This window comes from Acinonyx jubatus, chromosome A2, assembly GCF_027475565.1.
Source record: "Acinonyx jubatus isolate Ajub_Pintada_27869175 chromosome A2, VMU_Ajub_asm_v1.0, whole genome shotgun sequence".
Classification (NCBI taxonomy): domain Eukaryota; kingdom Metazoa; phylum Chordata; class Mammalia; order Carnivora; family Felidae; genus Acinonyx; species Acinonyx jubatus.
Genome location: NC_069383.1, coordinates 102,467,574 through 102,490,698, shown reverse-complemented (window position 1 = coordinate 102,490,698; position 23,125 = coordinate 102,467,574). Strand labels below are relative to the sequence as shown.

General features: G+C 36.6%; 1 protein-coding gene across 3 annotated transcripts in view; it reads right to left on the bottom strand.

Annotated features, from left to right (window-relative positions):
- ZPBP (zona pellucida binding protein) overlaps positions 1–23,125 on the bottom strand; it is a 111,842-nt gene that overhangs the window by 30,996 nt on the left and 57,721 nt on the right. For all 3 annotated transcript variants that reach the window (XR_008296939.1, XM_027046100.2, XM_027046101.2), the window contains one exon: positions 6,732–6,909. Coding sequence is in view for 2 of the 3 variants with exons in the window: in XM_027046100.2 (XP_026901901.2) it covers positions 6,732–6,909 (178 nt within the window). In the remaining variant the exon portion in view is untranslated. The remainder of the gene's footprint in view (positions 1–6,731; positions 6,910–23,125) is intronic.

The window sequence follows — 23,125 nt, the reverse complement described above, 5'->3', positions numbered from 1 at the left end:
TTAAGGGTTGTTTGATCTGATAAACTTAAATATCAGAGAAGCCACTTTTTCAGTTCATTCATCAAGGTATCCCTAGGGTCTGACGTTTAGCAATAAGCCACTGTATATATCTCTGAATTCTAACACATGTCTGGATGAATAAAATAGAAAATAATGCCACTACTGTACTGAAGGTATTTATGAGTTGCTGAAAGATAAGGATGAAATGGCTCAGGATGGGAATAGCAAGTTATGCTATGAAGCCAGCATCTTATTATTGAAGGTTTTAAAGTAAAAAATGAAGGGATTGCATTAGGAATTTAGGGGTATAACTGAAAGCTATGTGAGATATGGGCTGAAGAGGAGAAGAAGAATTCCCCAGTTAGGAAGGGAACGTAATCATTCCACATGAGTGTGTGCGCGCGTGCGCGCGCACGCACACACACACACACACACACACACACACACACACACACGGAATTCAAATTAGACGACTGTAACAGGAATAGAGATGAGAAGATAAATTTTGGAGAAAGACCTAAAGGAGGATTTAACTGCAGGCGGGCAGAGAGGGAGAAAGAAGGTACAGAACAGTTAAGAGGAGGCCATGGAAGGCTGTCTGGGGAACGGGCCTTGAGTGGCAAGTGTAAAATCCCTGGAGACTAAAGGGAATTAGCCGACGCAGCCTGCGGTGAGGGGAGTGACTCGGTCTAACTCTGTATGGCTGTAAAAGTCTGCTTTTTACTTTTTGAAAAGTGATGCTTGCAGTCCAACAAAAGAAGTTCCAAACTGTCTGTAATCCCATCTCTATTGTGAGAGAGGCTGGAGATGGTGTGAACATTTAAAACTGATAAAATAACCAAAAATATCCAAAGTCAAAATGCTCATTTTTTAAAACTAGTAGTCACATTTCTGTAAATGTATACAAGGAAATAACTCAAAAAATAAAAGCTGAATAACTGTAATGGTAAATCATCTTTAATATCATGGTAACAATAGGAAATAACCTAAAGTCTAACATAAAATGCTTGGCTATCCATTTTAAATAAATAAAACCAGTCTGAATTCCTATTGTTGGCTATCCATTTTAAATAAATAAAACCAGTCTGAAGACAGCAGAATAATACAGAACTATGTTTATAACTTAATGGTTAAAAGAAAGTAAATCATAATGATTTCATTATTCCCATTGAGCCATTACTAGTAGCTGTTAGAATTGTAAATTTATGAAGACAAAAATCAAGTGATACCATACAAAAAGAAAAAGAAAAAAAAACCCTTGTAAATTTCTTTTCTTCACAGTGCCTTTAACAGTGGTGTTCGAGCTTTAGGGGACAATTTAGTATCTTTACATCTTATTATGAAATATAACACATAAAGAGAGAAAAAGACATAAACGTACAATATAATGAATATTGCACAGAAACCTATCTGGAAACAATTTAGGCTGTAACACAAAACTGCCATCACACCCAAATTCCTCCTGTGCCCCCTCCAATCACACTCCCTTCCATCCCTCCAGAAGTCAACACTCTTCTGTTTTGTGGTAATACTGTTCCTGGACTGCATTCTAGTTTCAGCATTCATGAATATATCTCTATAAAAGAATTGAACTATGCCTACGCTACATGGATTCTGTGGTGTTTAGCTTCTTTCCTGTAAGTTAATAAAATGCACCCATATGACTGTAATCCCCATTCATTCACTGTCATTCCTGTAAAGCATTCCATTGTATGAATAGATCACTAGTTATTCACACATCTTACCATTAGTGGACACTTGGGTTGTCTCCAGTTTGGGACTATTAGAAAATACGCCGTGATGAAATTTCCCCGAGTCAAACGCTAGTCACAGAATGCATGCATGGCACATTTACTACGACATGCAACTGTTTCCCACAGTGGCATGATCTCCACTCACGCAGGCAGAGTGCGGCTGCTCCTGGGCCTCCACCCCTTTTCGGCACCTAGTATTCCCTGACTGTTTACTTCCTGTCAATCTCAGAGCTGTGTAGTCAGATCTCATTCTGTCTTGAATTTACATTTCCCTGATTACAGAAAGTGTGAATGTATTTTCATGTACCCATTGATGACCTGGAATTACTCTTTTGTTAAGTACATCTGTTCAAATCTTTTCCCATTTTTGAAAACTGTTTTGTCTTTTTTAAAAAGTGTTTTTTTAATTTACTTTATTTTTTTTATTTTTAATATATGAAATTTATTGTCAAATTGGTTTCCATACAACACCCAATGCTCATCCCAAAAGGTGCCCTCCTCAATACCCATCACCCACCCGCACCTCCCTCCCACCCCCCATCAGCCCTCAGTTTGTTCTCAGTTTTTAAGAGTCTCTTATGCTTTGGCTCTCTCCCACTCTAACCTCTTTTTTTTTTCCTTCCCCTCCCCCATGGGTTTCTGTCAAGTTTCTCAGGATCCACATAAGAGTGAAAACATATGGTATCTGTCTTAAAAAGTGTTTTGTATTAAATTTTTAAATATGTTCTGGGTAGTGGTCTTTTGTTGGTTATATCCATTACAAATAATTTTCCCATTCTGTAGACTACCTTTTCTCTCTTTGCAGTGTCTTGATAAACAGAAGTACTTAATTTAGTAGAAAAAATTATCAACCATTTAATTAAAGTTAGTGATTTTTGTGTCTCTTTTGGGAAATCACTTAAAAAAATTTTTTTTAAACATTTATTTATTTTTGAGAGACAGAAAAGACAGAGCACAGTGGGGCAGGGGCAGAGAGAGAAGGAGACACAGAATCCAAAGCAGGCTCCAGGCTCCAAGCTGTCAGCCCAGAGCCCGATGCAGGGCTTGAACTCACAAACCGTGAGATCACGACTCAAGTCAAAGTCGGTTGCCCAACTGACTGAACCACCCAGGCGCCCTGGAAAATCATTTTCTGATGCTGAAGACATGATGATATTTCTCTACACTGTATTCTAACATATTTACTATTTTTATGTATTTATGTCTATAACACATCCGGAGGTGATTGTGACTTTTTAAACTGGGTCCAATTTCATTGTTTTTTCTTTACGGCTTGGCATTCCAGTATTACCTCTCTGACACTTTTTGTTTTACATATTTAAAACCATGTTATTAAGCACTCATAAATTTAGCAATCTTACATTATTATATCTTGACAGACTTATCCTTTTATCATCATGTAATGCCCCTCTGTGTATCTAGTGAGACTTCTTGCCAATCCTGTTTTGTTAATATCAGCTTTTTTATTATTATTATTTTTCTTGGTTCTTTGATTTAAAATTAAAACAAAGGTTCAGGGTTGCATATCTGAGCAAGATAAATTTTGGAGTCTAAAAGACCTTATTAAAAACAACTGTATCGTTTAATTCACTTTTACTGCATAAAGTACACAGGTACTTTATAAGGTATACTTTATTAATAAAATCATCTCAAGATGTTTAAATACTGTACCAACAACCTAATTATTTCTGACCACTCACAGACACGATATCACTAACAAAGAGCTCCCTGGGAGCTTTGAATGTACAGTAGCAAATCTTATGTTCAGAGAAAGCAACAGAAATTGACAATATTACATAAACAGTTACTGAGCTATACATTCAATCTGCAACAGTCAGTGAAAAATAGTCTGCTTCCCCAGTAGAAGGAAAGTTATCTTATCTGGGTACTGCTTATCATGCTACTATTCAAGCATTTAAAAAAGGTACTGCCACACCAATGCTAATACTCAGGAATCTCAGACCTCCATGTGTATCAGAATCACCTTAAATGCTTATTCCAGAAGGAGATGTCTGCTTCCCATACCTTGATATATTTTTCAGAAAATCTTTAGGTAATTTTGATACACACCGGAGTTTTAAAACCACTGCCAAAGTTTAAAGAGGAAGAAAAAGAAGGTGTAGTGGGAAATTATGTCAAAAACCGTTATTTGACATTCAGGTGTTTTTCTGAGGCAATTAATTACGAATAAAATGGAGAAAAATAAAAACAAGACAGAGTTTTACAGAAATAATACAAACTACAGAAATCATCCAGGAAATCAAATTTAAGATTCTGTGTTTTAAAAAAATTATATTAGAAAACAATATAATCTTCTAGCTGGTCTTTGGTTGTATTATCTTTATAATCTATGAAAGTATGAGACATCTAGTATTCACAGACTTAATTAGAATCTTCTTTCTTCAGCATCAAAATGATTGACAAAATCATGACAAAATTAAGCAATGCTAAATATGAAATGAGAGAAGTATTTTACAGTGAAAATTAATTTAAAATGCTAAACGAATTAGAAATGAGAAAGATAACATAGGTAAAAATGTTAAGCCTCCACTAGTTTATAAGCAAGCAATCTTTATCTGTCATCTAGAAGTAAAATCACAGAAGTAAAGTATGACATCCAAAAAAGAAGAAAACACCCGCTGTTCACTTACTCTACTGCTGAGAAAGTAAACGCATTTTTCTCACATTCATGTCCCAATCAATCCTCTTTGTTAAACATAAGCTTGCTGTCTCTTCATTTTGGAAATAAGTTGTTTTACAAAGTACCTCATGTTTTCATTTGCTTCTCTCTAGCATTCCATTTTATACCAAATAGATTTAAGTTCATTTAGTATGCTAATTTTGTCTTGTAACTAATGGCACATTTAATACCGGCTTCCAATTCAAAGGATGAGTTAAATATCTTTTTGGGTAGCATTTGCTCTCTAAAAATTTTGGAGCGATGGCCTCATGTAATATAGACAAAAGTACTGTATGTGATGGTCACATTATACTTAATGAGTTCTGTTTTAAAAAGGCAGCTCAGTCTTACTTCCTTCGTGTAACAGAAATGATGACAGCACAAAGGTAATTCTAAATTAAAACATTTATTTACCATATGTTGGCATAAAATGAAATTTAGCAAATCACTAGTTAATAAGTATACTGAGCAATGATAATGATCCCATAAAAATGAAAAAAAAATGTTCTTTCTCTCCTCCACTCAAAGATAGGACTCCTGCTGCCACATTAAATTTGTACCCTTCCACTCTGCCCTCTCCAAGCCCAGCTAAACCCAGAGCTCTTCTGACAGCACCCCTCTAGCCCTGGTTATGCAACCTCCCCGCGCCCCCCCCCCCCCCCCCCCGCAACCTGATGCTCCTTCAGGCCCCTGACTTGGCTAGAACTGCTATCCCTGCATGTTCAAAGTCCTACCTCAAGTCTCACATCAACCCAGAAAGCCATGTCTAATCACATCCTCTGTGACCCAGCCTATCTGTAACTCAGTTTCCTTTATATCATTTCCTTTTCATTCTCTTCCCTATGCCTCTTGTTCCCTAACTGTTCTACGAATGCATTTCCTGTGTCTAAACTCTGTGGGCACAGACACCATGTCTGGGAGAACAAAATAGTATAACAGAGGCAGGAAATACTTCTGAAACTTGTAAGTTTCTTTACATACTTCCCATGGGGTCTGTTGTCAGGAATAAAACAATTACTTTAATGAACTTGATCAAACAGGATGATGCCTAACAGACTGAATGTTATAATTGCATGGCAAAATGAGAGAATGTGACAACTGTATTATCCAAAATTGTATAAATGCAAAAAAATTTTCAGTAGTAAAATTTTTGTGCTTCTCAGAGATTCAACCCTATTATTTCACTTGAAAAAGCTATGCTTAACTATTTCAAAATTCTTGGAATTAATGACATACAAATATTTAAGCTTTTTAGTTTATCTTAGGTCTTTATAAAGTGAAAATATAAATGCATTTAATAGACAGCTAAACTACCAGGTTCTGGTCTCACTGTTTGGTATTTCCAGGGTTTCTTCACCATTATCTGTGCTCTAAAGTGATATACATAATCACAGATTATCAAAATTGTTACACAGTTGGTATATGTGTTTTATTTGTTAAATCTGTGTCATATTTCCTAAGATAATTTTTCAAGTACATTTTGTCAAATTTCATATCCTTAACCAAAAACTCAATCAGAAAAAAAAAAAAGGAAAAGTATTATCTACCAATTAAGTCAAGCAAAGGAAAAAGAAAATTTAGTGCTCTATTATACTGAAAGGATTTTGATCTAACTTAAGATAGAGAGTAGAAAAGAACAATCAGAGAAGACTGAATGAAAATGGTACTAATTTACTGATGTTGCTATTAGAAAGCCTTTTAAAACTGAAGATTAATTGCCTCATTCAACTTTTGAAAACAGAAATTCAAAGACTCTGAATCCATGAATTAACTTATTCTAAACAGCCTCTATAGAACTCTCTTCTTTAATAAGGAAAAGACAGATGAAAGCCAGATAGCACAGATAGCTCCAGATAGCCCTGGAGCTCCGATCAAAAGTCAGAAAAAAACAACTGATAAGAAAACAATTCATATACTTATTGCAAAAAAGAGAAAGTAAAAATATAGCTATTCTAAACTGTACAAATGTAAACTCATCAATAACAGATTCTAAAAAATACATCCTTTGTCTCTTTTTAGGGTAAGTAAATGACTCACACCCATTATCTGTGTGTCCTCCCAGACAACTGCCTAACGCCCCTAACCCTTCTTTGCTAGAATATTAATACAAGGCCCAAGTTAAGCCAGCTTTTTTTTCTTTTGTATCTTCAAGCTCACGTAGTCTTTTCAAACACACTGCTTAAAATCAGCTAAAGATCTAAGTGATAGTAAAAATAAATACTAGGCATTCACTTAGGGTCATGAAAAGAAGGAAGGTTTCATAAATATAAAACATGAAATTATAGTTCATTACATACCACAGCATTCAGGACATTTTGGATGTTTTAGGGTATTCATTCCATACCCTGGAAAGCAGCGATTAATCCATACCATTTGAAGAGTACCTTCAATATAGTATATTTCGGGCAATGGCTCTGCACGTCTGCCTAGAACTTCTACTTGTTGATTAAAAAATCTCTCTATAAGATTTTTAGCCTAAAATTGAAATACAAAATGAGAAAATTATTATCAGAAATAAGTTAATTTTAGAACAAATAAGGGTGCTTACATATTTAGAGGCAGTGAAAACAAATTCCTGAGGTCCTTATTTATTCTTGCATTCACAGGATATAAATAACATATAAAAATTTGAAAATGTCACCTATAAACATCAGATTTCCAAATAGACTTCAAATACAGCTACAAAGAAACCATTTGGATATATAACCAGCATTTTGGCCCCTTTGGATTTTGAATAATATATGGATGGGCATATGAGCAAAATCAAAACAGCACTTTGTGGAGTTGAATATACTCTAAGAAATGTACTCCAACAATTAACGTGCTTTAAAAATGTACTTTAAGAATCTTTAAAAAGCATTCCTTTAAAAAAGAATACCCTCTACTCTTTCCACAAAGAAAAATCAGGTTTAAAATCAAGAGGAAATACAGCAAATGTTAAAATTTCCACTTCTGTGCTCCCAAAATTAAATTAACAAAATAATTAAGGCATCATTCTGATCTATAATTAATTACCTTTTTGCCTGTAATAATTATTCTGGTGTGAGTCTTAAAATTAACAAGAGGTTTTTATGCTTTTCAGTGTTAAAGCAGGAAGTAGGGGCATGAGTTCAAACCCTCTACAAGCCAGTAAGTTCTCCTCAATTTTACCACTCTAACCGGGAACTTCGAATCAGGTCAGGAGCACAAATGAATGGACTCATGCTGATCTCTAACCACTGAAGGTGTACCTAAACTTACTGACTTCTTCACATTTCTTGCAAATTTTCCTTGCATGAAAATTTATTCTAAATAATTATACCAATGTTTTCAATATACTGCATTTAAGGCAAATATTCTATTCATCAATTACTTACCAGCTTTCTATAGTTTAAATGGTTTGTTTTTGCTTTTGATAAACTTTGGTAAATTTGTTACTGTTTATTTGGTTAAACATAAATTTGGGGTAAGGAAATACTTAAGAATTAATTAGATATAAATCCGGTATCTGATTAGCCATATTTAAATGCCAGACCATAATTAAAAGTTACAGGAGCACAAACATAATCACTCAGCTTCCTAACACCACCTCTAACTAACTAACTAACTAACTAACTAACTAACTAACTAACTAAATCACTGCAACTAAACATGAGAAAACCTGTTAGGGAGAAAAATGATCAGATAAATTAGATTCCTGTTTCCTATTTTCCCTCTAAAAAGAATAAGGATAGATCTCTTATTTGATAAAAAAAAAAAGGCAAAAAATTGTTTGAATCATTAATTAAATTTTTTATACTAAGTATGTTGATGGTTGATGTGGGGTTAATTACTTATACCAAAGGGTGAAACTGACAAATTCTCTGAGTGGGTAAGGATTACAAATTTTAACATAAAACTTTTTGGATCAGTGTGGATGATATAAGAAGAAATTGTAATTATAGAAACCCTCCATAAATTAATCATCTGGTCTAAGATATAAAGAATATACCTGACTGAATAAACACCACACTTCCCAGCCCATGCTACTCCTTCCTTCACCACCCTCAAAAAACTTTAAAGAATGATTAAGCATATACGGAAGGACTATGTTCTACAACGACTGGTCATTAATTACAGGGCTGGAATGAGAAGCCATTACTATCTCAACAATGAACAGCCTGTAAAGTGTATGAACTTTTACAGAGAGAAGTTGAACAGCTTATGTTAAATACCACAGTCTGCTCCACTGACCATGCCAACCAAGTTAGGTAGTGAACAAAAGTGACTAGAAAGGCTGTCCTATCTGCTTAATACATTAAGCATTATTTTAGCCCAGAAGGCAGTAACTACTTAACATTATGGTAGTTCTGTAATAGATCACACATGCCATACATTGTATAAGACTAGAGTCCAACTGGAGCTCCAATAACTACTGGGGAGAACTAATATCTTCCAGGTGTTAGGGTATTACACCTGTAAGTTAGAGTCCTCTAGAAACTCTTGGTTAACGCCTACATTTGGAAATCTCTGTGGAAAAATAACTATGGTCATCAATTGGGGATGGAATTAAGAAACAAAAACGGAGACAGAAGCTTAAAGGTGTCTTGGATGTAATGGACAGAGCTGTGAATTTGCACAAAAAAGATCAGAGATACTAGTGCTCAGGGAGCAAGTGAGAGAAAGGACATCCTATCTCACAAGAGAAGGTCCCAATGGAGAACTATAAAAAATGATTAAACAGAAATACAAAGTCGTCTTCATGATGGGAACACTATAACATGGGTACTGTGTACACATCAGTGAGTTGGGCACAGAACTAGGGGATAAAGCTCAGTCTCAAAGCAGGACCGAAAGCAGGAGGAGGAAAGTACAAGTTTGTGTGAAATCCATGGAAGTTGGAACCCGTTCCTGAGATGCACACTGAATCCCAGCACTTCAGAACAGAAAAGGTTAAATTTGCAAGGTGGAGATGACTTCAACCCTGCAGCAAAAGACCAAAGAATCTACTCTTCACTTAGCGATGTCACTGAAGTACTGATTGTTCCAGAGGGATTAAAACTTGCACTGGAACACCAGGCTCTTAAGGAAGAAAGATTAAAGGCAAACTAATTCATGTTTTGAAATTATTGAGATTTAAATGGTCATATTAAGAATTTTTAAAGTAGTATATTACTAATTGAAAAAAGCAAGTTGCAGGCAGTGGGAGTATGGAAAGGACATTTAAAAATACAAGAAACTGGGGCACCTGGGTGGTAAGTTGGCTGAGTGTCTAACTTTGGCTCAGGTCATGATCTCATGGTTCACTGGCTCACTGCTGTCAGACTCTCAGTCAGCGTAGAGCCCTCTTTGGATCCTCTGTCCCCTTCTCTCTGCCCCTCCCCCACACGCACCCTCCCCTCCCCTGAAAAGTACAAGAAACAACTTCCATTTTCAACTATATGGCATCCTAGATATCCTGAAAAATCCTCCTGCTAAAAATCACCTAACTGAATATATTTCAACAATGAGAGAAAATAAAAGGAGGAAGATAGGAAGAGACAGAGAGGGAGGCCAAAAATGAGGAAAAAACTACAAATGTAATAGTAGCTAGATTCCTGATTCCTTTCATGCCAGTCTGAGTATTCTAGAATGTTTTAACTTACCAGCCTAAAGACATAGGGGAAAAAGTCTTAAACCTGTTTAAAAAAAAAAAAAGACTGTAAAAAACTGAGCCAAGAAAAACATTCAATCACAAAAGGGAATCAACAAGAAAGCTTCTTTATCAAAGCTGAGGGAGGAAGGGTGTTGGAAGGGGACTATGGAGTGGAGGGCTGGGGAAAGCAAAAACTCCTCTGGGAATTCCTACACAATGGTTTGCTTTCAAGTGGGTTTGGGTTTTTATTGCATTTTCTATGTGGTATAAGATCCCCAAACTAGAAGTTAACATAAAATGTGGCTTTTTTTGAGAACAACACTGGAGAGTTAGGCAGAAGCAAACCCAGAAATCCTGCAGAAGCATACCCACAACTTAGGCAAAGGGACTATCTACCAATAAAGGCTGATAAACATGACTTCAGCAAACAGAACTATAAGGAAAAGGATGAAATGAGAAGCAAAAGAATAAACAGCAAACCGCCAAATTAGAACATCGAGAAAGTCACACAACAGAATTTCAGTTACCTAAGACACAAAAATGATATACAGTATGTTTAAAATACATAAAGACACAAAAGTGATATGAAAACATGAAAAAGGAAATTTATACCATAAAACAAGGTAAAGTACATTTGTAAAACAACCTCCCTAAACTACAAATGATAAATGGCTTGCAAACTGGAATGAAATTAAAAACTCAATGGACAGACTGAACATCAGAATAGGCCCAGTGGGAGGCAAAATAATGTAACACAATAAATATCTGAGATTACTCAATACAGAACATAAAAAAGAAAAAAGTAGGACAGTAGCAGAAATATGGAGAAATCAATGAGATCATCTAAAACATATTAAAAATAGAAGTTCTAGAGAAATAAATGGGGCAAAAAGGTAATTTTCAAAGTTATTCCAGCAGAAACATTCCAGAAAGGACGACAGCAATGAATCCTCAGATCTCAATGGAAAAATAAATTCTGGAAGAAAAATATGACATGAGAAGGATGGACTGAGATGCAAGAAGGAAAAGTTAACAAGGAAATGGATAAAACTGTGGATCTATCTACATAGACATTGAAATTTTGAAACAATATTAATAATAATAAAAAAAAAACTTCTAAAAGAACTAAAATACTGTTGAAAAAAACCCATAAAAATGATCAGGTCATCAGAGTTATAGGTCTTTATGTCCCTTGTACTTTTTTGGAAACTAAAATAAGTAACTTTTGGTTCTGCTATCAAGAATACATCTTAAAATTTGAAGCAAACCCACAAAAAGAGTAAGAAAAGAATGTATAACATCCAAATAACAGAGGAAAGATAAAGTTTAATCAATCCAAAAAATATATATAGGGAAGGAACAAAATCTGAAGAATAGAAAACCAGTGTAACTGGTATGTAGTGGAATGATTGAAACCAATCCACATAAAGCAGTTGTTTTATTTGAAAATAATAAGGCAATGGACAAGGCAGGATATGAAACAGAATTATTTCTTTTTACAAGGCACAAGGCACAATCAACCAAAAGAAAGCAGAATCAAAGGGAAAATGTTATAAAGAATACATGGAAGCACCCCCCCCCCATAGAAGGGTGTTGTATTTAAATCCAAATGTAATTAAATTAAATGTAACTGGTCTAAATATTCCAATTAAAAAGCAGAGATTGTTAATTGGACTTAAAAGATTGTTAACTAGATTGTTAATTTGGACCCCCAAAAGAAAGACATCAATAAGACGGCAGAACAGGAGGTCCCAGTTTTCACCTTACACAGAAACACTGTTTGGACAGTAATCCGTGGGTGAAAACACTTTGTAATAGCTCTTCAATATATACTAGAAATGTTCCAGCATCCCCATGGACCACAAAACCCAAGATCGGATACACTGAAAATGGTTGAAAGAACAGTTTCACTTTGACTACATCGCTGCTCCCCTGGGCCAGCAAAACTCAAAACCTGGAAAGATCCTTCTGGCCCACAACTTATCCCACGGGGGAGAGACAGTGCCATGTGAAGGTCTGGCTTCCCAGCCTTGTGGAGCACTGTCTATGAGGCCTGCTCCTGGAGGTCTACTTCTCTGTCTGCACCCAGACTCAGGGGAAATCAGCAAGGCTGAAAGATCTAGGGAAGGCCAAGAACAAAGAAAAGGGATGGAGTCTCATGGGAATAAGCCAGGACACCATGAACTCCAACAGATGGCACGCAGAGCTAAGCAACCAGAGTGAAACTGAGTAACAAGTTTAACTCTACAAAATGTGGAGAAGGTATACAAACCTGAAATTCCCTTTCAGGAAAGAGGGAGAGAAATGGCACTCGTACCCATCGGCCAAGAATCTAAGTGGACTACTTCAGGGAAAAGAGAAAGGTGACCCTTTGGGCAGCTGGCATGACTCCACAGGCTACACAGGGGCAAAATAACCAAAATACTTCCTGCAGTAGGGAGGGAGAAAAGTGGCACCGGCACACAAAGCCCTGGCATTTCAGGCCATCGCCAGAGGGAAAAGGACTGAGTTGCCCTAAACACCTGATATGGTTCTCGGTACCCAGCATGGCTCTATCGGATTGAGGAAGGGAAACAATTCTAATACATTTCCCCCAAGAGACAGAGCTAGGGGAATTCAGCAGGTGCATCCACTGAAAAGGTTTAAGAGATTCCCCTCCCCACCTCGCCCCACCAAATCTCTAGTCAGGTCATTCTCTCCTAAAGCAAGACCACAAAGATTGGAGAAAGTGGCAATTTCTTTAAATGTTCAGACACCAGCCAAAGCCACCAGGATCACAAATCATCAGGGAAATATGACACCATAAAGGAACAACAACAACAAAAAAGTTCCAATAGTTGACTACAAAGATATGAAGATCCATGAATTGCCTAACCAAGTATTCAAAATAAATTTAAAGAAGCTCAGTAAGCTACAAGAAAACACTGAGAAATAACAAACAAAACAGGAAACAATAAACAAATAAAAGTTCAACAAAGAGACAGAAACCATAAAAAAGAACCAAACTGAAATTCTGGTATGAAGAATACAATGACTGAACGGAAAAATTCAAGAGAGAGCTTCAAAGGCAGACTTGATGAAGCAGAGAAAAAAAAAAACAAACCCAAAAACCAAAAAAAAAAAAAACAAAAAAAAAAAAACCAGCAAACTTCACAGATAGATCATTTGAAATTATCCAGTCTAAGAGAAAAGAAAAACAAAGTGAAAAAACCCACAAGACTCATTTGACATCACCAACTAAATCAATATATGCATTATGGAGGTCCCATAATATAAGAGAAACACAAAGAAATTAGAAAGCTAATTTAAAGAAATAAAACCAAAGAACTTCCTAAATCTGGGGAGAGGAACAGACATCCAGATTCATGAAGCTTAAAGAATCCCAAAAGGGTTGTACTAATCAGTACTACCAAGGACACCAAGAAACATTATAACTAAAATTGTCAAAGTTCACCAAGACTGAATTATGAAACCAGCTGGAGAAAAGCAACCAGTCAAAAAAGGGGTACCCCCACCACCTTAGGATATCAGTGGATTTCTCAACAGAAACCGTGCAGGCAGAAAAGTGTGTAATAATATATTCAAAGTTCAGGAAGAAAAAGAAACTGCCAACAATACCAAAAATACCATACCCATCAAAACTGCCCTTTAATAATGAAGGAGAGGAGACCTTTCAAACTGAAGGAGTTTGACACCACCAGAAGCCCCAGAACCTCAGGGAGAGCACTGCCTTGCAAGAAGTGTTAGAGGGAGTTCATCAAGACGAAGTAAGACAATGTTAGATTGCAACATAAAGAGAATGAAAAGTGTAAATCTCGCTGGTAAAGGTAAATATATTTGCAAATACAGAATAATGGAATACTATAAGGGTGACACACACATCATACTTAAAGCTAGTAAAAATGTTAAAGACGTAAGTATTAACAAATGCAACTACAAAAATCTGTTCATGGATGTACAATACAAAAGGTGTAAACTGTGACCCCAATAACAAAGTGTCAGGGGAGGGGACAAAAATATAGAGTTTTCATATGCAATTACGTTATCCACTAAAACAGACTGTTATAAATGTAAGATTTATATACAAGCTTCATGATAACGACAAAGGAAATATCTCAAGCAAAGAATCAAAGCATATCAGTACAAAAAAATTCATCAAAAAACAGAGGAAGACAGCAACAGAGGAAGAGAGTAACGAACTATACAGCAGACCAAAAACAATGAACAAACTGGAAATAGTAAACCCCCACCTAACAATAATTACTTTAAATATAAACAGATTAATCCCCCTCATCAAAAAGCACAGAGTGGCTTCGTGGATAAAACAAGATGCAACTAACTCTACGCTGTGTACAAGAAAGTGACTTTATATTTAAGGGGATTCACACACTGAAAGTGGAGGATAAAAAAAGATATGCAGATGAAAACCAGACAGCAAGGATGCTGTTTTTACACCTGGGAAAAAAATCCCCTTCACAGAATAAAAAACTATCATAAAAGACAAAGAACGTCATGCATTATGTAATGATTAAAAAGTCAATTCAAAGGGACAATGTAATAATTATAAATATATATGCACCAAACACATACGTTTATATAAACATATAAAGCAAATACTGACAGGACTGAAGAAAAAACATGACATCAACACATAATATTAGAAGACTTCATACTCCAATTTCAATAACGGGTAGAATATTTAGACACACAATCAATAAGGAACCATCAGACTTGGACAACACTATACACCAAACAGATTTAACAGATATATTAAACATTCCATAAACACTCATGTTTTCAGACATTATTCACAAGAGCCAAAAAGTGAAAGTAACCTGTATGTCTATCAATGGATGAATGGATAAACAAAATTTGGCATAAATGTACAATGGAATGTTAGCCTTTAAAAGGAAGAAAATTCTAAGACATGGTAAAATATGGATGAATCTTGAGAACATTATGCTAAGTGAAATAAGCCAATCACAAAAATTACTATACTACTGAAATTATATGCAATATATAGAAGAGGCAAACTCAAAGGAACAGAAAGTTGAATGGTAGCTGCCAGGACCTGGAGAAGGGGAAATGGGGAGTTAACACGCCTGACCAGCAACTGGTGCTGGTAGAAATACTACACAGAAAACCCGCAAGACCAGAAAAAGATATAAACAATGCTATCACCCAGCATGATATAATCAACTACATACAAAAAAAACCCACCCAACAAGAATACACTTTCTTTTCCAAGTACTCACACAACATTTACCAAGATAGATCATGTTCTGAACCATCTAACAAAGCTCAACAAATTTAAAAGTACTGAAATCAGTGACATCCTTTGGGTAAATAACCAGTAGTGTGATTGCTGGATTACAGGGTAGTTCTTTTTTTGACTTTTTGAGGAACCTCCACGTTGTTTTCCAGAGTGGCTGCACCAGTTTCCATTCCCACCAACAGCACAAGAGGAGTCCCCTTTCTCCACAGCCTTGCCAACATTTGTTGTTTCTTGTGTTGTCCATTTTCGCCATTCTGACAGGTATGACATGGTATCTCACTGTGGTTTTGATTTGCATTTCCCTGATAATGAGTGATACTGAGCATCTTTTCATGTGTCTGTTGGCCATCTTTTCTTTGGAAAAATGTCTTTTCTTGTCTTCTGCCCATTTTCAATTGGATTATTTGTTGTTTGCGTGTTGAGTTTGAGAAGTTCTTTATATATTTTGGATACTAACCTTTTATCAGATATGTCATTTGCAAATATTTTCTCCCATTCTGTAGGTTGCCTTTTAATTTTGTTGCCTGCTTCCTTCACTGTGCAGAAGCTTTTTATTTTGATGCAATCCCAACAGTTTATCTTTGCTTTGTTTCCCTTGCCTCAGGAGACATAGCTAGTAATAAGTTGCTACAGCCTATGTCAGAGAAACTACTGCTTGTGTAGAATTATTATGGCTTCAGGTCTCACATTTAGGTCTTTCATCCATTTGGATTTTATTTCTGTGTAAGGTGTAAGAAAGTGGTCCAGTTTCAGTCTTTTGCATGATCCTGACCAGTTTTCCCAATGCCACTGGTTGAAGAAACTTGTCTTTTTCCCATTGGGATATTCTTTCCTGCTTTGTCAAAGATTAATTGACCATATAGTTGTGGGTCCACTTCTGGGTTTCTATTCTGTTCCACTGATCTATTTTTGTGACAGTACCATACTGTTCTGATCACTACAGCTTTGTAATGTAACTTGAAGTCTGGAATTGTGATGCCTCCAACTTTGCTTTGCTTTTTCAAGATTGCTTTGGCTATTCAGGGTCTTTGTGGTTCCACACAAATTTCAGGATTATCTGTTCTAGCTCTATGAAAAACGCTTGTGGTATTTTGAAAGGGATTACATTAAATGTGTAGACTGCTTTGGGTAGTATGGACATTTTCACAATGCTTGTTCTTCCAGTCCATGAGCATGGAATGTTTTTCCATTTCTTTGTGTCTTCTTCAATGTCTTTCACCAGTGTTTTATAGTTTTCAGAGTATAGATCTTTTACCTCTTTGATTAGGTCTATTCCTAGGAACTTTATGGTTTTTGGTGCAATTATAAGTGGAACCGATTCCTTGATTTCTCTTTCTGCTGCTTCATTATCGGTGTATAGAAATGTTAAAATATTTCTGCACGTTGATTTTGTACCTTGCGACTTTACTGAATTCGTGTTATCAATTCTAACAATTTTTTGGAGGAGTCTTTTAGCTTTTCTATATAGAGTATCATGTCATCTGCAAACAGTGAAAGGATAGAAAAAATACTGATTCGAAGGGGATACACACACTCCAATGTTTATGGCACCATTATCTACCATAGCCAAATTATAGGAAGAGCCCAAATGTTCATCGACTGAAGAATGGATAAAGACATGGTATATTTATAGAATGGAATATTACTCAGACACAAAAAATGAAATCTTGCCATTTACAACAATGTGTATGGAGCTAGAAAGTATTATGCTAAGCAAAATCAGTCAGAAAGACAAATATTCTATGATTTCACTCACTTGAAAGTTTTAAGAAACAAATGAACACAGGGGGGAAACAGAGAGGGAGGCAAAGTAGGAAACAGACTATTAACCATGAAGAACAAGCTGCTGGTCACCAGAGGGAAGGGAAGTAGGGAAATGGGGGAAACAGGGAATGATGAGCACTGGGTGATGTAGGAGAGTGATGAACCACTAAATTCTGCACCTGAAACTGATTATCACACTGTGTTAACTGGAATTTAAATAAAAACTTGGAGAAATAAAATAAAATCAATGACATGTCAAAATACATGAGACAGAGCTACAGCCAAGCTGAAATGGAGATCTACAGCATGAACCTTTCTATGAGACAAGACAAAGGAATAGAAGTAACCTGTCTCAAGAAGCTACAAGACAAGTAAGACAAGGAAGGAGGCAAACAGAAGAAAGGAAATAATAAGGTGGAAGCAAAATTTAATGAAATTGAAAACGAAAACGATAAAGTCAACATCACAAAAAGCTGATTCTTCATAAAGATCAATAAAATTAATAAAGGTCTAATGTGAGTGACAAAAATAAGAGAAGACCCAATGGAAATGTCCGCAATGAAATGGAGAGTATCACTAAGAGACATTAAAGGTCAATAACAGAAAATTCCACACAACTCTATGCTCAAGTGAAGGACAACTGAGAAATGGATTAATTCTTCACACACCACAAACTATAAAAATTCAACTATAATAAAAACAATGATCTGAACAGTTCTGTAACTAGTAAAGGAACTAAACATGTAAGAAAAAGCTCCCTAAATGTTAATATCCAGGTTTCATAAAATTCCAACAAATATTTCAAAAATTAATGCTGAATTTAAAAAATCTCTTCTAGGGGTGCCTGGATGGCTCAGTGGGTTAAGCATCCAACTTTGGCTCAGGTCATGATCTCACGGTTCGTGGGTTCAAGCTCCACATTGGGCTCTGTGCTGACAGCTCAGAGCCTGGAGCCTGCTTTGGATTCCATGTCTCCCTCTCTCTGCCCCTCCCCCACTTGCAGTCTGCCTCTCTCTTTCTCAAAAATAAATAAACATTAAAAAATAAATTAAAGGAGGGGTACCTGGGTGGCTCAGTCAGTTAAGGATCTGACTTCAGCTCAGGTCATGATATCATGGTTCATGAGTTCGAGCCCCGCATCAGGCTCTGTGCTGACAGTTCAGAGCCTGGAGCCTGCTTAGGATTCTGTGCCTCTGTCTCTCTCTGCCCCCTCCCCCACTCATGCTCTGTATCTCTCTCTCTTTCTCTCTGAAAAGTAAATAAACACTAAACAAAAAATTAATTAATTAAAGGAAAACTATGGACTAATATCTCTCATGAACTTACATGCAAAAATTCTGAATATTAAACTAAATCCAACATGACCATGTGTGATTTATTTCATATATACAAGGTTGCTTCAATATTCTAAAACCAATCAATGTAATCCAGAAGTAAAACAAGAGAAATCATATGATCATAACAATTAATTAACTCAGAAAAGTCTTGGACAACATCCAATACCTACTGTTAATAAAAATTTTACCAAAGTAGGATTACAGGGGCATGGTCTCAAAATCATTTACAAAAAGCATCTACAAAACACCTAGAAACATCGTACTTCAAGCTGAAAGAATGGATGCTTTCTCCATAAGCTCAGAAAAAGGAAATCTACTCTCACTACTTATATTCAAACTCATAAAGCACTGGATGCTTTGGCTACTTCAAGAAGTCAAAAAAATCAATATGGAGGCAAATGCACAGACTGGAAAGGAAAAAAATGAAACTGGAGATGACATGATCGTCAGCAAAGGAAATCTCAAGGAATATAAAATACTCCACAATACAAAAGACCTAGAACTAATATGCAAGTTCAGCAAGGACCTCAGAAACAAGATCAACACACACTGATAAAATGCATTACTAGGCATAAACGGTGAACATAAGGAAACTAAAATTAAAACGCAGTATTTCCTTTTTTTTTTTAAGTTTCTTTGAGAGAGAAAGAGAGAGAGGGAGGGAGAGCAGGCATGTATGTGCTCGTGAACAGGAGAGGGGCAGAGAGAGAGGGGAGAGAGCATCCAGAGCAGGCTCCACGCTGTCAGCACAGAGCCCAATGTGGGGCTCAGTCCCAAGAACTGTGGGATCATGACCTGAGCCAATGTCAAGAACTGGAGACTCAACCAACTGAGCCACCCAGGCACCCCAAGACACAGTTCATGCTAGCAGGTTATGTATGCTAAAAATTACAGGAAGATGATTTAAAAAATTAAAGAAGACTTAAAAAGATATAGAGACAGCACGTTCATGGGTTAGAAGAACGAACATAGTCAAAGTGTTAAGTTATTCCCAAACTTCTACAAAGGTGGGTTTGGCTCCGAGACCACTACAGTAAAGTGAATATCACAATAAAATGAGTCAAATGAAGTTTTTGTTTTCCCTGGGCATACACAGAAAAAACTGTACTTTCACAATACTGTAGTTATTAAGTGTGCAATAGCTTTCTGTCTAAAAAAACAATGTACGTACCTTAATTAAAAATCACTTTTTGGCTAAGAAACACTAGCTTTCATCTGAACTATCAGGAAGTCGTACTTTCTGCTGGTGGAGGGTCCTGCCTCGATGCTGGCGGCTGCTGACTGATCAGGGTGGCGGCTGAAGGATGTGGTGGCCGTGGCAATGTCTTAAAATCAGACAACGATGAACTCTGCTACAGCAACTGACTCTTGCTTTCACAAATGATTTCTCTACAGCATGTGATGCTGTTTGATGGCATTTTACCCACATAATTTCCTTCAAAATTGGAATCAATCCTCTCAAACGCGGCCGCCACTGCTTTACCTGCCAGGTTGATGGAATGTTCTAATTCCTTTATTGTCATTCCCACAATCTTCACAGCATCTTCACCAGCTGTGGCTTCCATCTCAAGAAACCACTTTTTTCCTCCTCCCTGAGAAGCAACTCCTTATCGGTTCAACTTGTATTATGAGACGCAGCAATTTGGTCTTCAGGCTCTACTTCTGATTCCAGTTCTCTTGCTGTTTCTGCAGCGGCTTCTTCCCCTAAGTCTGGAAACTTCAATTTGTAAACAAAAAAACCAAACCAAAACAAAACAAAACAAAAAACCAAAAAAACCCAAAAAAACAACGCAGTATCTGTGAAGCGCAATAAAGCAAAGCCAACACAACAAGGTGCCCCTGGGCAGGACTGATCAGCAGAATTCCTACAAGAATCCCAAAGGTTTTTGCAGACATACACAAACTCATTGTAAAATGTATTTAATGGAGCACAAATATTAAAATAGTGAAAGCAATCCTGAAAAGACAGGAATACAATGCGATGAATAACTGCCTGTCATTAAGGCTGTCTTGGCTGAGACAGTGAGGTATTGAGGGAGGCATAAACACAAAGACAGGAAAATAATAAAGAACCCAGAAAGAGGGCCACACAAATACTCTCAGCTATGGTTTAACAAAGGTACTAAAGCTATTCAGTGGATAAAGGACAGCATTTTTAACAAATGAGGAAGAAATGCAATACCCAGGGGCAAAACAGTAACAACAAAAATAGCCTTGCCCTAAATCTCATGTATAAAGCAAAAGCTAACTGAAAATGATCACAGATACCAATGGAAAATGTAAAAAAATTTAAAAAGGGAGGAAAATCTTCAGAATGTAGGACTATGCAGAGTTCCTATATTTGACCCAAAAAAGCACAACCCATAAAAGGAACAATTGATACACTTGAACTCATAAAAATGATACACTTTTTTCCTTAAAAACCCATGTGAAGAGGAAGAAAGGAGAAGCTAAAATCTAGGAAAAAATATTTACAAACAACCTCTCAGAAAAAGACTACATCTAGAATATACAAAGAGCCCTCCTCACTCAACAGTAGAAAAGCAAACAATTCAGGCAGAAAATGAGCATCAGATACTTCATCAAAAAGGAAGTGCAGTTGGCAAATAAGCATAACAAAACCTGATCAACATCATTAGCAACTAGGGAAATGCAAATGCCAACCATCATGGGATACTGCTAAGTAACTTTCATGGGGACAAACTCAACAACAGTTACACAATACCACATGCAGAGTAGAGCACAGAGAAACTGGACCACGCAGACACTGCTGATGGGAAGGGAAAATTAACTGTAATATCACCCACAATTAGTCTTCCGACACGGTAAATTATTTTCACATGAAAACTTGTACACAAAGTTTACAAAAGCTTTAATTTTAACAGTCAAAACTTGGGATCGGTCCAGATGTCCTAGAACAGATTAAAAGCTAAACAAGCTGTATACGTATATGCCCTGTGGGACACTAACTCAGTAAAGTAAAGTAAAGGAACAGACTACTGATAGATGTACCACCTTGGATGAATCTGTAGGAAATTATGCTGAGGGGAAAAAAAAGTCAACAGCAAAAGGTTACATTCTCCAAGATTCCTTTGTTGTAATTTTTAAAATGATGAAACTTTAGAAAAGGAGGGCAGAATTAAGAATTAATCAATTAATTAAGAATTAACATCACGCATTAAGGAGAGGGGTGGGAGGGGTGAGGAAAGAGGAGGGCGTGGTTATGAAAAAGCAGCACAGGAACCCTTGCAGGACTGAACTATTTGTATCTGGACTATGGTGGTGGATATATGACTCTGCACAAATGATAAAACATCACAGAACTTAACACACAGAAATGAATACAAGTGAACTGGCCAAAGAAGAAGGACGGCAGTGGATTTTACCAATGTCAATACCCCCTCCTGGGAGACTGTTCTCTATCGGTATGGTTGCAAGACGTCACCATTGGGAGAAACTGGGCAAAGTGTACAAGGGATTTCTCTGGAATATTCTTACAGCTCTATTTTACTTAAAACTCTCCTCAATTTTTTCATGCAAAATAAAAAGCTGAAGGAGTTCCTCACCACCAGACTGGCCTTATAAGAAATGTTCAAGGGAGTGCTTTAAGCTAAAGGGAAAGCATGCTAATTAGTAACCAGGAAAACATGTGAAAGTGCACATTTCAAGGTCAATGTACAGTGGAATTCTGAATAATCTAGTGTTAACTGCTTAATCACTTACAAATACTGTATGAAGAACAAAAGACAAATAGTAAAAAAATAACTATGATCATAATAAATACAGTAATTAGTTAACGCACACGCAAGGTAAGTAGATTTAAACAGAGGGGCGCCTGGGTGGCTCTGTCGCTTGAGCATCTGACTCTTGATTTCACTTCAGGTCATGATCTCTCAGTTCATGAGTTCAAGCCCCATGTCGGGCTCTGCATTGGCAGTGTGGAGCCTGCTTGAGATTCTCTCTCTCCTTCCCTCTCTACCACTCCCCTGCTACTTCCCTCTCTCAAAATTAAGTAAATATCAAAAAAAAAAAAAGATTTAAATAGAGACATAAAAACGTAAAACACTAAGGGGAGTAAAAATATAGAGAGCTTCAGAATGCATGTGAACCTTTCTCAATTGAAAAAAATTTTTATGTTGAGAGAGAGGGCACAAGCAGGGCAGAAGCAGAGAGAGAGGACAGAGAGAGAATCTCAAGCAAGCTCCGTGCTGTCAGTCCAGTGCCCGATGCGGGGCTCATGACCTGAGCTGAAATCAAGAGTCACATGCTTAACCAACTGAGCCACCCAGGCGCACCCAAAATGCATGTGAACTTAAGGTGTTAACAGTTTAAAATAAGATGTTATAAGATGTTTTATGTAATCATCTGTGAAAGCAAAGCAAAAACCTACAGTAAGTACACACAAGAGGAAGAAATCTACATATAACATTACAGGAGCACCTGGGTGGCTCAGTCAGTTAAGCATAAGGCTCTTGAATGGGCTCAGATCATGATCTCACTGTGGTGAGACTGAGCCCTGGGTCAGGATCCATGCTGGGAATGGAGCGTGCTTAAAACTCTTTTTCTCCCAGTCTCTCTGCCTCTCCCCCAACTAACACTCTCACAATCAATCAATCAATCAATCAATTTTAAACATAACATTATAAAAAATGTTCAAATCACAAGGAAAGTGAGCAAGAGAAAAAGGAAAAAAGGAATTACACAAATCAATAGGGAAACAGA